This window comes from Emys orbicularis, chromosome 1, assembly GCF_028017835.1.
Source record: "Emys orbicularis isolate rEmyOrb1 chromosome 1, rEmyOrb1.hap1, whole genome shotgun sequence".
Classification (NCBI taxonomy): domain Eukaryota; kingdom Metazoa; phylum Chordata; order Testudines; family Emydidae; genus Emys; species Emys orbicularis.
This window is the reverse complement of record NC_088683.1, coordinates 129,311,850-129,328,229: the sequence shown is the minus strand read 5'-3', so window position 1 is coordinate 129,328,229 and position 16,380 is coordinate 129,311,850. Positions and strand designations below refer to the sequence as shown.

Genomic DNA, 16,380 nt, shown 5'->3' with positions numbered 1-16,380 from the left:
CTACCACAGATTTACATATGGGTCTTGAGATGACTCAGCAAACTATCATATGAAAATTAAATAAGCATTTCCTTAAAGCTAAAGCACATAGCAATCAGCAAAAAACATTGGCTCTAATTCTGTAGCAATAGACAGAACCTAAATGTATTCAGCTTTAAGGTTCAATTCATTATGCAGCCTGTAAAGAGACCAGATTTTAGATACCAATCCAAATATTTATTATGGATAAAAATTATATAGTGTTGTTAATTTGCACAGTTTAAAAACAGATTTTATTCCTAACATTTTCCTGGCCTAAAAGGGTTACAATATAAAGAAAAGACACAGGACTACATTTTCAGCACAAGGAGCGTGTGGGGACTTAGATGAGAAGGAAGAAATTGGTCCTCTGTGACCCAATTGCACAAATTCACTTATTGCACATTCAGCATTTTAAAAATATCTGCATGATGCAGTACCATTCTGAGACACACTGGCAAAGAGATGAGTACCTCAGGAAGCTCTCAAGTGAAAAAAAACAAAACACAGCTACAAAATATCCCATCTGAGGTGAAAGAAAATGAATTATTTCAAATGTTATCATTGCTTACAAGCAACATGCTGCATGATGGTACATACAGAGTAATTTAGAAAAAAACACACAATACAGAGCATCCCTTCACAACCTCAGACATATTTTACTGTGTAAGCAAAACTTTGTATTGTGAATACATTCCTTTAAGAAGTTGCCTCAGTCTGAAGAAGAAAAAAATATGTTGATGCTACCCAGGAGCCCAGAAACTGAAAACACAGCAGGAAAATGAATCATCGGAGAGACCTCTTTTTCATAATGATTCCACCAGAAAAACGTAAACTATCTTAATAGAGAACAAAATTGATTTAATTCACACAGATCTTTCACGCTCATCGTTATTTCAAAGCATTTTACAATATCAGAATTAAGTTATTTTTAAAATATTCTTCCTATCCTCATATAAATCACTCGGGAAAGCATGGGAGCCTGACACAAACCAGCGAAGACAATCGAAAGACTCTCATTGACTTCAGTAGTCTTTGGATCAGGTCCTGTTTCTTTCCTTCTTTTTGTCTTCTTAATACATACTAAAAGAAATTCCCCAAGCTGGGTCTAATGACCATCTGCATGAGTCAGCAGAACAGACCTGCAACTCCAAGCATGCTCCAAGAATCAGACATCCTGTTGTACTCTCGCAAACTGCAGTACAACATACAAAATATAATGGAGGACCACTCAGTTTAAAATTCTAGAAATATTAAGCAGTTAAAGGTTAAGCCCTCAAGAAATTGGGGTAAATCCTGCCATTCGCTATATTGGAGTGTTGTGGCAGAGGGCATGTTTCTTCTTACCATGCAGTATCTCCCTGGTACACCAAGGTGCCTAGAAGCATGTATCACTTTCCCAGGAAGGCAAGAATTTCTGTCTTATACTCAAGCGATCAATACCTGGCACCAGGGTCAGCATTCTCAGAGGAGCAGGAAGCGTGCCCCAGAGTACACTGCAGCTGTCCATCATGTGTACTCCTGTGCTTGAAGGATTCCTGATGCAGAATAACCTGCCAGTATCTCTGCTCATCCCGGCTCTGCTGGATTCTAAGCACCAGGGCAAAGCTTAGCCATTGTCGGTGTTCACATAAAATTGTTCTGGCGTTCACTGGAATTTAGCTGAAGTAATCGGGATTTATCTCACAGACAAGTGAGAAAGACAAGCCAAACAAGTCCAAGAGTTTCCCAAGTAAACTCTTCTTGGCTGCTAAAGGGAAGGGCTTTCTTTTAAATTACATGGTGTGTGAATAATGCAAAAAACAAATGTTCATAGCCTTTGCTGCTATTTTGTAAATCAGTGTCACATAACTGGTATCTCTGTTTAGTTTTCTGAAATCAAAACAGTGAAAATATTTGATCAACATTTTCCATTGCAAGTTCTATCGATCTCAAGTGCTTATACAGCCCCATTACCACAGTAGCCTCACAACACCCATATGAAGTGGGGAAATATCATCCCCGTGTTATAGATGGAGAACTGAAGCACAGTGAGGTTAAGAGACTTGCTCAAGGTCACACACAGTAGCAGGAAATTGAACCTAGGTCTCCGAAGTGCTAGGCGAGCACCCTAACCACTGGCTCATTCTTCTTCTTCTTTTCTGTGCAAAATCAATACAGACGGACTCAAATGGAAATCTACATACAGAGCCATATCTTTTTATTGCAGTTATTCTAAAGCACGAGAGTCTTCCAAATCAGGGTGAAAACTGATGAGCTGTGATAGCAAAATGCTATACTGGTTAACAATGCTATGACACTTCATTTCTAAGCTCTAGAAGAAAGTTTCCTTTCTGCCCCAAATGGCCCAGGCTTGGTCTGTGCCCAACAGTGAATTTTTTCCACATCATTAATTAAAAAAAATCTTCAGACCATATCTGGAGCTGAGAACTTTAAAAAAAATTTCATTTAAAAATATTGCCATAAAATACTCCATCAGTAAATAGATGGGAATCCCATTTTGGGCAGTAGTATGTCTGTATTCTCTCTTCCCCCAAGCAGATTTTTTTTATTGTACTGGTAATGACAGGTTTTAACAAAACTGCCAAATCAACATAACCCAGAAACCTTTTGTAAATCCTGTGTAAAAACAGACAGAGCTGACTGATGGCAGGTCTATACTGTGACAGACTCAGACCAGTGGGGTACAGGAGTCCGGTAGAGGGCAAATATACTGGTCACTGGATGAGTAGTTTTCTGTTCCCTGAGTGACCAGAGCAGGGGCTGCACTAGAGTAACCAGGAACCTGCTAGAACCAGTTAAGGCAGGCAGGCTAATTAGGACACCTGGAGCCAATTAAGAAGAAGCTGCTAGAATCAATTAAGGCAGGCTAATCAGGGCACCTGGGTTTTAAAAAGGAGCTCACTTCAGTTTGTGGTGCGAGTGCGAGGAGCTGGGAGCAAGAGGCGCAAGGAGCTGAGAGGGTGTGCTGCTGGAGGACTGAGGAGCACAAGCGTTATCAGACACCAGCAGGAAGGTCCTGTGGTGCGAATAAGGAAGGTGTTTGGAGGAGGCCATGGGGAAGTAGCCCAGGGAGTTGTAGCTGTCATGCAGCTGTTACAGGAGGCACTATAGACAGCTGCAGTCCACAGGGCCCTGGGCTGGAACCTGGAGTAGAGGGCGGGCCCGGGTTCCCCCCAAACCTCCCAATTGACCTGGACTGTGGGTTCTTCCAGAGGGGAAGGTCTCTGGGCTGTTCCCCAACCCACATGGTGAATCTCTGAGGCAAGAAAATCCGCCAATAAGTGCAGGACCCACCAAGATAGAGGAGGAACTTTGTCACAATACTTAAAACGCTGCATCAGCACAGCCGCACCAATGCGGTTCTCTAGTGCTTTAATGAAGACGTTTTAAGCCTCTATGAGAGGCCATAGCTATGTCGATGGGAGAAGCTCTCTCTCGCTGACATAGCACTGTCTAGCTGGGCGGTTAGATCAGTATAATGTCGCCCTCTCGGGGGTGTGTGTGTGTGTGAAGAAACCACATCCCTGAGTGACGTAGTTATACTGATATAGGTCTGTAGTGTAGACTAGACCTGATTAAACCAAGGTCTCATGCTCAACTCAATGACGCTTCTCTGTCTATCATATGATAGCACGTTCGACCAATTCCTTACTTTCAGAGGATGTTCTAGGCATCAGTGGGCAGAACCTTATTGATTTTCATGAAAACTGGAAAAACCGAAAGAGCATCAAGATATAAATATGGTTAAGAACACTAGGTCTGATTTTACTGATGGACTATTATTTTAATAGGTGGAAGAGTGGCAGAATGCACGAGTGCAGAGGCCAAGCAAAAATGAAAAATAATTGAACATTCTCAAGTCTCAGACATGATTTACTTAAAGTTTTAGGAGAAGATGATTTGGGAGTCGGGTTATGTTGTACACTCACAACAATACCAAATACCTCAGTGCTTTAATTTTTAAACTGCCACCTGCTCAGTAATCAGAATCCGTAATTATACTCCCTTCTACTTTTGCCAACGCTCACAATTTTATTGCAAATCTCATAATATTTGGTGTATAAATCCCCAGTTCTTGGAGTCTTGTGATTATCTGAAAATTTCAGCTTTGTTTCTTACCCAAAAAAGTTTATAGCCTCGTGGTTTCAGAAAAAAATCTTGAAAACATGAACTCTAACTGAGTCAAACACCAGGAGGCAAATGGAAAGAACCCCACATTTATTACTCATTAAACTCTCATGATTTTTAAGACAATCATGGATTTGTGACCCCTACTCATGACTTTTGAATGTTTGGGTTTGGCCATACTGCCCTTGTGGCTGCTTGAGAACAACAGTGTACAATGCATGAACTTATCAAAGATACCAAGCAAAGCAGCAAGATAGATGGCTCCCTGCTATCTCAAATCACTTATTTGATCAAAGACAGACCAAACTTGATAGTCATACCTAGCAAGAAGGATATCTTGTAGTTAAAGAGCACTCCGCAGCTAGGCAAAAACTCAATTGTGTGACAATTTGTGATATGGGCACTTTCCACTAGGGGCTAGGATGGAATCATCACACTCCTTTCAACCTATGATCTCTGGCAGGATCCGAATTCAGGTCTCAAGGGGTGAGAGACTAAATATGCCTCATACTATCATAAAATGCTTTCAGGATCTAGCCCAGTCAGTCTAAATCAAATAAATCTACCTTATGTCTACACTAAAAAAAAAAAAAAAAAATCAAATAAATCTTCACTTGAATACAGGATTTTTCCATGAATAAATCACATGTAATGTTTCTTGGCTAGTGATCTACTTCCGCCACATGGGAACCACTCCACATCTTTAAAAGGGCTGATTTATTTCAGTACACTTATCTCAGACAAGCAAATTTATCTTTGAAACCTAATATGCCTTCATAAAGAATACTATTGGTTTTATTAGCTCCCAGGAATCTGGCCAGCTTCTGAAAGAATTAACTCATTAAAGAGGAGGCAGAACCTGCAGCTGATTTTACGAGAGGACGGCAACAACTACATGCACGGAGTCAGGAAATCACTGTCAGCATCACAAGTCAACTCATTACCAAAAGCTGAAAATACACATGAACTGACCTATGGTGAACATGAAACTTGGCTAAAAAATGGTCACTGGCTGTTAAAGATCACTGGCTCCTCTGTATAAAAAGCACGCAGAGTTATACCCCCACCACCATTAGAGATGGGCCAAGGATGAAAGGTTTGGATCTAAACTTTGGGGAGTTTAGTGGGAGCTTAGATCTGGGCTTCTGCACGAGTCCCATCTTTAAACAAGACGAAGTGAGTTATGCAAGCATCCTTCCCAGAAAGGCAAAGGACACTCACTCAACTTGACAATGTTTTTTCTGTAATCAATAATTAATATCACTTAAAAAGCAACAACAAATCATCCAATTTTAATTTGAAAACTCAACTCAGAGAAGAGTGAGGCGATGCTCATGGTTATGGGAAAGCACTTTAAGAAACTTGCTGGCAGTTTGAGTGCCTGCTACCCAGAGAGGAAGCCGGTCCTGGTAAGAGGAAGATGCAGTTATGACTGACAGGTGTCTTTAGATTTTATGTTTTCTGTTTGATTTTTACTCTACATTGCTTAAAGTGAGGCTCCACTCATAAAAGCGATTAGGTAAAATGTATACCTCTTTACCCAAGAGATTTGCTCCCGTGTAAGTGTTCCCAGCCAGAGCTGCTGACTTTAGTGACTAAAAAAGGTTGTGCTGCATTTAACTCTTATTAGTACCTTGGAACAAACTCTGGGAGAGCGAGTTGAATTCTATTCCCTTTGTGCTTCAACAGAATTATGTATCTAGTTCAAACAAAGCAACAGAGTTGCAGCGATGCAATGAAAAACAGAATTTGGTTTGAAATACTTTATTACCCATGATGATATGCAAGAAGGGTAAAAAGACAGCCTTTCAATTTGCGGGGCTCATAGTTAGAAATAAAAAAAATGTATTTGCAAACTGACCATATCTGATCTGGAAAGCATTGACAAACAAAAACAGATCTATTTGCAGAGAAAAGAGACTGTGAATAAATGCTTTGCCCTGGGCACTATTTGAATTAAGTAGATACACATTAGAATAGAATGAGAATTTTTATTCATCAGCAACAAACTGAAGATCCCTGAAACTCGGGAAAGGTTATGATCTCATTGTGAACGTCACAGCTATTCCCTGTGTCTATGATGAGAGACACAAACTCTGGATCCCAATACTTCTGAACTGTGAAGAAGCCGGAATCCAGATCCAAACTGTGAACGACTGGGCCCATCTCTAAGTTTAATCACATAAATCCATCCACTTCCAGCATGCACATAGGGAAATGCGTGTATAATTTCCACTGCACATTTTTTTATTCACCTCAGTTAGAAAAGCAGACAAGAAAAGCAGCTTGATTCTATCCCGTTTAGTTAATTAACACATTGTGGATTTCAAATGGAGATGTTAAGAGTTCATTTTGTTCAATGGAAACATTAGTTTACCTTTGAATTCCTCAATGGAAACTACTTGATCACTTTACATAAACAACTCCATGATCAGATATTAGTGCACAACACGTACAGCAGGTTCCAACTGGCCATTTGGCACACTTAACCATTCTCCTCAAAATATTTCACATCCGTATTTTAACTTAACTACTTGTCCCTTTATGTAAAAAGGACATCGGAAACAGGAAGTTCTTTTTGTTTTTAAATGCTGAATGTGTAGAATCCTGCTCTCCTTCCTTTGCGAGTCATCCCAAAGGGGCTACACATGTAAATACAGCAGGAACAATTTGGTGTGAGGTCGGGAAGAGCCATGAGGAGAACTTGAGACAGCCAATTTCAATATTGTGGGATTGAAAGAAATCTCTGTTAACTATACCACATTATACAGAACTATATGAGGAATGCTAATCCAGACCCTTTCCCATCTAGATCACGAATTCAAATTCTACCTGTGACAACAGTAACTGAAAGCTGTTACCATCTGACAGCTGTTTGGTGGTCTATGTGAAAAGAATTTGGTGATTTCTTTCCCGTTTCCAATAGGCAGGCACATCTGCATCACAAACTCACCACCCAAACTGGCACTATTTGGCATCCTTATTGATAGTCTTAGCAGAGAATCTGAACAGTCACAGAGATGGAACTATCTTCTTGCTGATACAGACGGCCCCTCCCGCTCATGAACATGGCATACTACTGGCAGACCAGCATAGCCAAACTTGTACTGTCCATGCTTTACCTGCAGAGATTTTTCATTAATCATGGATATAATTTACTTAGCACCTTTCATGAGCATTCAAATATATATATATATTTTTAAATCAACCTCTTGGACAGCACATGTTTGAGTCCCATGTTTACGCCTGTTCCACACACATCTGGTATTAGCTAGAGTTGATGTTAATTACTGTGAATTACAGACATTCGAGGTGCTGAAATTATAGATAACTTTATATATTTTGAAGAATCGAATCCCATATAATTCAATCTCTTCCTTCTGACATCCATATGTTATGCCACTTTGGGTCTTGATCACAGATTTCAACACTGTGGGCCCTGATCCAAAGCCTGCTGAAGTCAATGAAAAGACTTCCACTGACTTCAGCAGGCTTTAGATCAGGCCCTGGGTCACTTGAATAGTATAAAGCAAAAACTACTTCAAAAACACAGCTCTCCTCCTAGAACCTTCAATAAGAGAAAAGTTCAGCAGCTGTATTATTCCCAGGACCAGTATCTCTCAACTGAGATTTCATAGAACTACATGTGCCACTAGACGGCACCTGAAATCAAATAGAAGCAAATTCTATCAATGAAAAGCATTACATTCTTACGGGGGCAAATATTCAAAAATGGCCTCTAATTTTGCACACAACTGATTTTGCATGCAGTGTTGTGAATGTTACTAACAGAATGCAGTCTTAGGAAAACAAGAACTGCCCGCTTCCCCCCTCTTCCCCTACGTGCACCCAAGGTCCATCTAGTCTGGTATCTGGTCTCCAATGGCAGACAGCATTAGTTCCTTCAGAGGAAGCTGCAAAACCCTGCAGTAGGCAGATGTGGCCTGCCCCTCCTTGCATTAGGTGTTATTCTGATCGCTAACACTTGGCTGTAGTGTTGCTAGCACAGGCACTCTAAACCGATGGGAGAGAGCTCTCCTGTCAACTTAGTTACTCCAGCCCCCGAGAGCGGCGGTAACTATGCTGGCAGGAGAGCTTCCACACCGGTGCTTAGGTCGATGTAACTTACATCGCTCGGGGATGGCTTATTCACACTCCTGACTGACATAACGTATACTGACGTTTGTGCTAATGTGTACATAGACTTAGAGATTGACAAACGCTGAAGTATGAGGTCTAATACATAATTTTCACTTCCACCACCTGGGCTCCCCTGAGATATGTATTCTCCCCTAAGCCACCAAACCAGCACCAAAGGTACTCACAAACAAGGAAGACTTTCACTTGCACCTGCAAGCAAGTACAGCAGGAATACTGCAACCGGAAGGGGATTAGGGATGCAAAATTAGAGGTCAGGCTGAGGCCTCTTTGAAGAGGCTGCCGTAAATTATGTCTCACATATACTGTGCATAATTACTTCCTCTGTGCTTTCCTAAGTCACACTCTACTACAGAGTAACACGCTGCTCTCAAACGCAGTAGTAACAAGCCATGGGCAAGGGAAAATTTCCTTCTTAAACCAACGTAACAGTCAGTTAAAGATGCTGTCATTCTAAAAGTTTTCCTGATAGATTATTAATACCAAAAAGTGTAAACTGTAGATCTGATCAAAAATTTTCCATCAAAACTGATTTTTGATAGAAAATTGGGTTTCAACTAACTAAAATTTTCACTAACAGTGTCTGCTTTCCACATAAAATTTTGATTTTTTCATAAAAATATTGAATGCCCAATCACTGGGAAATTTTCCCACCAAGGGGAGATACTGTGGTACATCACGGAAAATGTCCAACCAGGGACCCCAGGCTATAAAGGACATGAGGCTTTGCCGCAGCTTTCCTGAACCAAATTATTTCCCATTTTGTCCCAAATATTTTGGTTTTCAATTTTTGACTGAAAATTCAGAATTTTTCTGTAGAAAATAAAAACCCATTTTCTGACCAGCTGTAGCCTCTAAGACAGGACACCCAATGTTTTATAAGAAAGTCAAGGTGATATTGTACCATTTGGCTTTGGAGCCATTCAATCAAAGCTTCTGCTGTTGAATCTGGGACCTGACATCGCAGTCCTTCTTTTTCGTCCGCTTCCATCATCTCTAATAAACCACGCAAATCCTCCACAAGGTGCAGTGCTCGCAGGCTCCCCATGAATGGGGAGGTAGGGGACTGACAATCAAATATACCATTGGAATACTCCAAAGCCTTGGAACCTAGACAAAAGCGAGGTAAAGAGACAAGGATTACATTAGATAAGCCACAAGAGTAAATAAATATATAAATACAATTATGAGACTTGCTATAATACATCTAGGAGGTTCGGCACCTACAGGGATTCCTAGTGACAAATATTTATTACCAACAAAATTCAGACCTGGATCTGGATTTTGAACTTCCCAGATTTTAAGGGTGTTTGGATGCAGGCTCATCTCCATGTTATAGCACAGACATAAGTAATTCTTCACTGATACTCATCTGGTGTCCTGATGATACCTGTAACTTGTATCTTTTCTACAATTTTAATGTAGAGTAAACCTAACATAATATAGCACAGGTTGTTAGGACTGTCTTGCAGCAGCGTAACATGCCAATACAAAGCACACTGGAGTTCAAGGCACAGCTTGGTCCCCCAGCTCCCTAGGCTACCAGAGGTTGGGAATACTGTGGAAGAAACATGCTCAGCCCTAGCAGTGTTTTGTCTCACTCTGTGGTGATTACATGACCCAAGAGAGACACTGATGGGTTCCACAGGGAATTGCAGTCAACATTTTTCACTCAAAAAGATAGGTTACCCTGATGGAAGCCTTTAAAAAAATAAAGAGGGAGAGAAGGAAATATTGAATGACTTCCCCTAAAATTAAAACCCTAAGCCCAAACAAGTTGGATATTGTGGCATTCACACGTGAGTATTAATAAGCAAAAAAGTTATTATTCACTAACACAAAGGATGTTCACTCTAAAGTTAAAGGTTCAATAAAAAAGGGAAGAAATTCACAGTTAAAGCTGATTTAAGTTAGCTTAGCTAATTCTGTCTCGATACTTCAACACACTGATTTAGACTGTCACGTCTGTAACGACTTAATACTGTAATGCCTAGACACAATGAGACATTAACGACAAAGTATCAGCTTTTATGCTGTTAACTGTTTGGATATTGCAGATATATGCAGAATGTACACTTCCTTCTAAGCCTTCATTTGTCTGGCAGTCTGAAAAATGCAAGCATTCCAACTATTAATTCCCTTTGAGAAAATTAAAAAGAGAAAAATCCCTTGCAGAAGTATAGGAGGCGATAGGACAAAATTAACAACTCCTTTGCAATATTATTTAAAGGTTTGTAAAGACATATGTAATTAAGTCTTTGGTGTCTTAAACATCCTGATAACCACCCTTTATTTTTACATTAAACCCCATGCTGTCCAAGCCTACTTGGGCCCTTCATAATTCAGACGCTTGACCAGATCTGCATGCTAATATAAAGATTTTTTATAGATAGACTATATCAATCCTAGGACTTCATTATGACCCATTGTATACACTGAACATGTGTGCCAGAGGTCTTTAAGAAGATAGCATTGTGGAGAAAAGTCAGTTCTAGCAAAGCAGGCACTTTTTGAAACTTTTTTTTTTTTTTAAAAGGAAATTATTGTATGTGGGATTGTTGAAGCCTTCATATCTCTGATGCTGCCTACGCAGAATACTTCTTCAATTTGAACAGCTGTTTGGATAGCTCTGCTGGAATGGAATCAAACCAAAAACTTCTGTCTGCTTTGTTTCTCTGTTTTATATGATTGTATTTTTTTCACAGCTCACTAGACACAGTTAAGAGTTCAGGAAGTAATATACTTTTTGATCTCTCTCCCCAAGTCCAGTAAAAATGTATGAGCGAATTGCTCATGGTTATGAAAACATTAAAGTTAGAGATAGGCCCAAACCAAAGCCCTGATTCAAAAAGCCCCTACTTTGAAGGGATCAAAATTCAGTTCTTAATCTGAATTGTCCCATTCAGGCCTATTTAATTAATTTCTCTCAAGACTTGAGTGAGGTACAGCACTAGAGACAAGCTTTCCCTTCTTGACACCCCACTACTCTTCAAACAAATACTAATCCTGATTTGAAACATCCTTGGCTATTCCAGTCCAACAAGTTGAACCACATTGCCCAATGGTTTTGTGAAAGTGTAGTGATGGGGAGATAGGAGAACAGGTGCAACTGAATTGGCACTGTGTGTTTTCAGGGATTTGTGCCATCCTCTTTCAAATCGGTTTGCATCCTTTGAGTTTCACAACTAGTTAGTAGGGAGTCAAACACAGTTCTATGTGCATCCTCTTTCAACTGGAACTCAGCCCTACACAGATGAAAGGAGGATTGAACTGGTTAAACAAACAGCATAATGTTTTTACCTGCTATAATGCCGTCCATCTGTTCCAAAGCTGCAGCCAGCATGTCACTTGCGTCACTCATCATCTTCCTGCTTCTCAAGGGTACTCACTGCTAAAGCCTAACAAGAAATGAAATGATAATTCTGTTACATGGACACCAATACATCAAAAGCCTCAACTATGCAAGTCAGTCTGCAAGTGGCTATTCATTTCACCATTGTATTAATTTAGATGGAATACATGGGCCAAAAGTGTTAACATAACCCAGTCACTGTCCAACATGTATTAAACAAGGTCTGGGGTTTGGTATACAGAGACCTCAGCTTGCTTAATACTATGGCAAATACAGCATTAAAAATCCTTGTAACTTTTAATTAAAGATACAGAGAAGGGAAAACATGGTTAAAGCATCTGCAATGAAAAATATTAAGTCCATCTTTCATTTTAACAACATCCCTTGTTCCCTTTCCTTTAGCCGGAGAGAGTTTTTAGAAGGAAACCTCCCCGTCTTGTTTGACAGTCTCTTAGATGGTATTAACGATGATAATAACTGTCCTTTTGGGGAAAAGAGAAGTGAGTTGAAATGGGCTGGAACTGTTGTTGTTGCTGTTGTTAAAGTCTGATCCCATTTTATTTCAGGTGGTCTTTGGGATTCAGATGGAGCTGGTCGGACTAGCACTGCCATCTGGATCCCTCTCTCTGGCCCAGTCTGGTCAGGACTTCTCTCGGGATCAGGATGATGAAGGCTAGGGTCCCAAGAGACACTGGGGGACAGTCATGATGATGAAGTTGCTCCAGTAGCCTCATTCTGTTTTTATTCCTCCCCCCATAAAAGTCTTTTTTTAAGGACCCAAAGAAGGAGTGGTGGGTGAAGTAGCTTATCCCCTCATTATTTTGTCCACCAATTAGGCCTAGTATCTGACACAAATTTTGGTTCATTAGTTTTTGGTTCCACATTTCTTGTTTTTACTAAACTACAGTCTTTAGGTTATATTAATAGGCCTCTTTGCTTAGACTAATTCGGTTTTTTGTCTCACTTTCATACCTTTTTATAACATTCATTATTGAAAGCAACTACTTTCCATGAACGTTTGTTTTATAGATTATTGCAACATCTCGAACTTTCATATACTTTTTTACAATTGAGCTTACCATTAGGGTACATTTGTAAGCCCAATTATCACAGCATCACTCAGTGTCCTCTAAATTTAGGAGGTTTACAAAGCAGCAGGGTTCCTTCCTGACCACTTGCAATATCAGCAGGCGTATCTCACCTAAGCCCCAAATGAGCTGCTAGGAAATCAAGTCTTTGCTTGGTGGGCTGGTCTCTATCTTTGGCAGGTCTGGTCACAGTCATGTTCATAAGTGCCAACTGCCTGTATTGTAGAACACTGGTGGCCCTCTAATTCCCACCAGCAGTGGCATGTGACGCTTCAGACAGCTCACACAGGAGAAACAGCTTGCTCTAATAGCCAACTGAAATTTGCCAGAAGGGAAGTAAATTGAGGATGAAGCTTTAATCATAGCAGTAAGCCTGAGTCTCTGCTCTAAAGCTCCCCCTGGCCCACAACTCCTCTTCTCTTCTGTAGTCCCTCATGAATCAAAGACAGTCTTACAGCGGATGAGAAAGGAAATAACTATTTTGGTTAACAGGGCACACTGTTCTATATCAATGGTGCATCTTGGGGGAAAGAACCCAATTTCAGATAATCCAGGTTTCAGGAAGTTCAGGTAAGTCAGGGGTCTAGTGTTCTGTGCATTACTTCAATAGAGATCGAGGGGGGGAAAAACAGCTCTTGCGTAATTTTAGGACTTCTCTAACGGTTCTAAATACGTGTCACTTGCATTATTGTGACAAGCTGACAAATGGGGGCAAAATAAAATAAATGCCATTGTTCTTCATAAATATCAAACAAAATAAATTAGCAAATAAAAATACAAACATAGTTTCTTGCACATAAGGAGAGTACTTCTAGTTATCTTTTTAACAAGAGTCAGCAGTGTGTGAACCAAATTATGCCCTGGGAGAACTGCAGAGAAGACAATGGAGTTACACCACAATTAATCTAATCCCAGAATGTTTAGAAGTTGAGGAATAAAGAGGGATTTAAAAACTCTCCTCTACTCTTCAAGTAGAGCTTGGAAAAGCTAACCTGCGAGACACACTTCCCAAGGTGATAAGCTGGGAGTTTGGGAATTTAAATGGATGATTTAAAGAAAAAAAAAGAAGTATTTTTAAGTTTTGGTCCTCAAACTTTATTTCTTAGTTGAATCACTCCCACTTTCCCAGCTGCAACAACTCATCTTTGTTTCCTGTTATCCTTTAGCTCATAAGAACACTCAACTTTCAAAAAATCAACATAAGAGGCTTTTAAAGATGGCAACCCACTTCCTTTGCACCAATTTCAACTGACTGCATCAGAGCTGGCCCAGACCAGACGTTCAGCCACAGCCTCTCCCCACTGTGCTGAGGCAATTGGTGAAACCCTTCATCAGGAATCAAAAAAGGGGCCAAAGTTAAATGCACAAGTGGCAGCCATCTTAGGAGTACATGGTGTGCCAGAGTTCAAATCTCTACGGCTCTTATTTTAAACTAAGTGAAGGGAAGAATTAACCCCTTACCACAAGTATTTATAGCCAATGAATTTTGCCTAATTAACCAGCTTACATTCTTTCATTTTAAGTCTAATGTTCCATGCAGCTCAGAGACAAGTTGACATATCTTATTAGAAAGTAACAAAAAACTTTACACAAGGCCAAAAACATCCTGCAGTTGTGAAGGAGATTTTATACATCTATTAGGGCTGTCAAGTTATTAAAAAATTAATAATGATTAATCAAAGTTTTAATCATACTGTTAATAATAGAATACCAATTTAAATTTACTATAAATATTTTTGGATGTTTTTCTACATTTTAAAATATATTGATTTCAATTATAATGCAGAATACACTGTGTTAAGTGCTCATTTTAGATAATTATTTTTATTACAAATATTTGCACTGTAAAAAAAGATAAACACATTTTTACAAATGGAGAACTGAGAACAAAGATTAAAAGCCTGCTTCAAAGTCCATTGAAGTCAGTGGAAGTCTTTTCACAGTGTCTTGCCCAAGGTCACACACAAGAAGTCTGTGGCACTGCTCAGATTAAACCCAGATCGGGCTCCCAATCCACTGCCTTAACTACAAAATCAGTAAGAAACCTGAAGATGGTATAGGGAAAATTTAGGCTATCCCTACTGTCTGGGACTCTTAGCAGAGCAATTCATCCAATAAGATCCCAAGATTTCAGACTACTGAGTCAACATAGGGGGGATACACCTTCCTCATACCTCCTTTTCCTAACCACCTAATGTCCAAAGTTGAAAATCTGGTGAGAAGCAGATGGGTACTTTGAAGCATATTCTGTATGGATAACAGTGAAGTTGCTGGGTGACTGGATCAACAAAGAGCCATCATGGAATAAAGCAGTGGTTCTCAAACAGATGTATGCATACCCCATGGTGTACGCAGAGGCAGGGCTGCCCAGAGGATTCAGGGGGCCTGGGGCAAAGATATTTCGGGGGCCCCTTCATAAAAAAAAGTTGCAATACTATAGAATACTATATTCTCGTGGGGGCCCCTGTGGGGCCTGGGACAAATTGCCCCACTTGCCCCCCCTCTGGGCGGCCCTGCGCAGAGGTCTTCCAGGGGTATATCAACTCATCTAGATATCTGCCTAGTTTTACAACAGGCTACATAAAAAGCACTAGCGAAATCAGTACAAACTAAAATTTCATACAGACAATGACTTGTTTGTACTGCTCTATATACTATACACTGAAATGTAAGTACAATATTTATATTCCAATTGGTTTATTTTATAATTATATGGTAAAAATTAGTAAGTCAGCAATTTTTCAGTAATAGTTGCTGTGACACTTCTGTATTTTTATGTCTGATTGTGTAAGCAAGCCATTTTTAAGTGAGGTGAAACTTGGGGGTGTACAAGAGAAATCAGACTCCTGAAAGGGGTACAGTAGGCTGGAAAGGTTGAGAGCCACTGGAATAAGGGGCTTGAATTCCAGCCCAGGCCAGCAGTGACAAAACATTATTACTGTCTGAAAGCTGTCTGGTGTCCTATATGAAATGAGGTGGTGATGTCAATTCAGTTTTTATTGTACACACAGCCACATCGCATGTACACATTATCCTTGTTGACAGTCTCAGAGAAGAGGCCAAGGGTTGAATGACCATGAAAACTGAACTACCATTTTGCCCTTAGGGCTGGTCCCATTCCAAGCCAAGTCTGTATCACACTGGTGTGAGAAAGTTCGAGCTGCTGCTTCCCATGCCTTGGCTTACCTCTTTGGGTGTGTCTACACTGCAGCCGGAGGTATAATTTCCAGCTTGGGTAGATGCACACATGCTAGCTTTGATCGAGCTAGTGTGCTACAAATAGTCAAGTAACCACAGTTGCACAGCTAGCCACCTAAATATATAGCTAAGGCCTCAGATAGACTGTCCCCGTGTGCCACTGCAGCCACACTATTTTTAGTGCACTAGCTCAATCAGAACTAGAGCGGGTACACCTACCTAACCTGGAAATTACACCCCCTGTTCCAGTGTAGTCATATCTTTTATGGCTGGAAGACTCGAGTCTTTGGGATGTCAATCTGGATCCCTTCAGAAGCACTAAGTTCACCTTTTGAAAAATGCTGTTGTCTTTACCAAGGTGGCCAGCCACTGTGTTGAAAGGGAGTTTATACACACATGGGCAAAACACTTAAGCAGGTGCTTAACTTTAAGGAC

At 40.2% G+C, this 16,380-nt stretch overlaps 1 protein-coding gene across 1 annotated transcript in view; it reads right to left on the bottom strand.

Moving 5' to 3' along the window:
- The window catches only part of PPFIBP1 (PPFIA binding protein 1), a 74,849-nt gene extending 63,178 nt beyond the window's left edge, over positions 1-11,671 (bottom strand). The window contains exons 1-2 of the mRNA XM_065403735.1: positions 11,608-11,671; positions 9,212-9,417 (exon numbers count right to left, since the gene is read on the bottom strand). Of these exons, the coding sequence (XP_065259807.1) occupies positions 9,212-9,417; positions 11,608-11,671 (270 nt within the window). The remainder of the gene's footprint in view (positions 1-9,211; positions 9,418-11,607) is intronic.
- Positions 11,672-16,380: the final 4,709 nt, after the last annotated feature.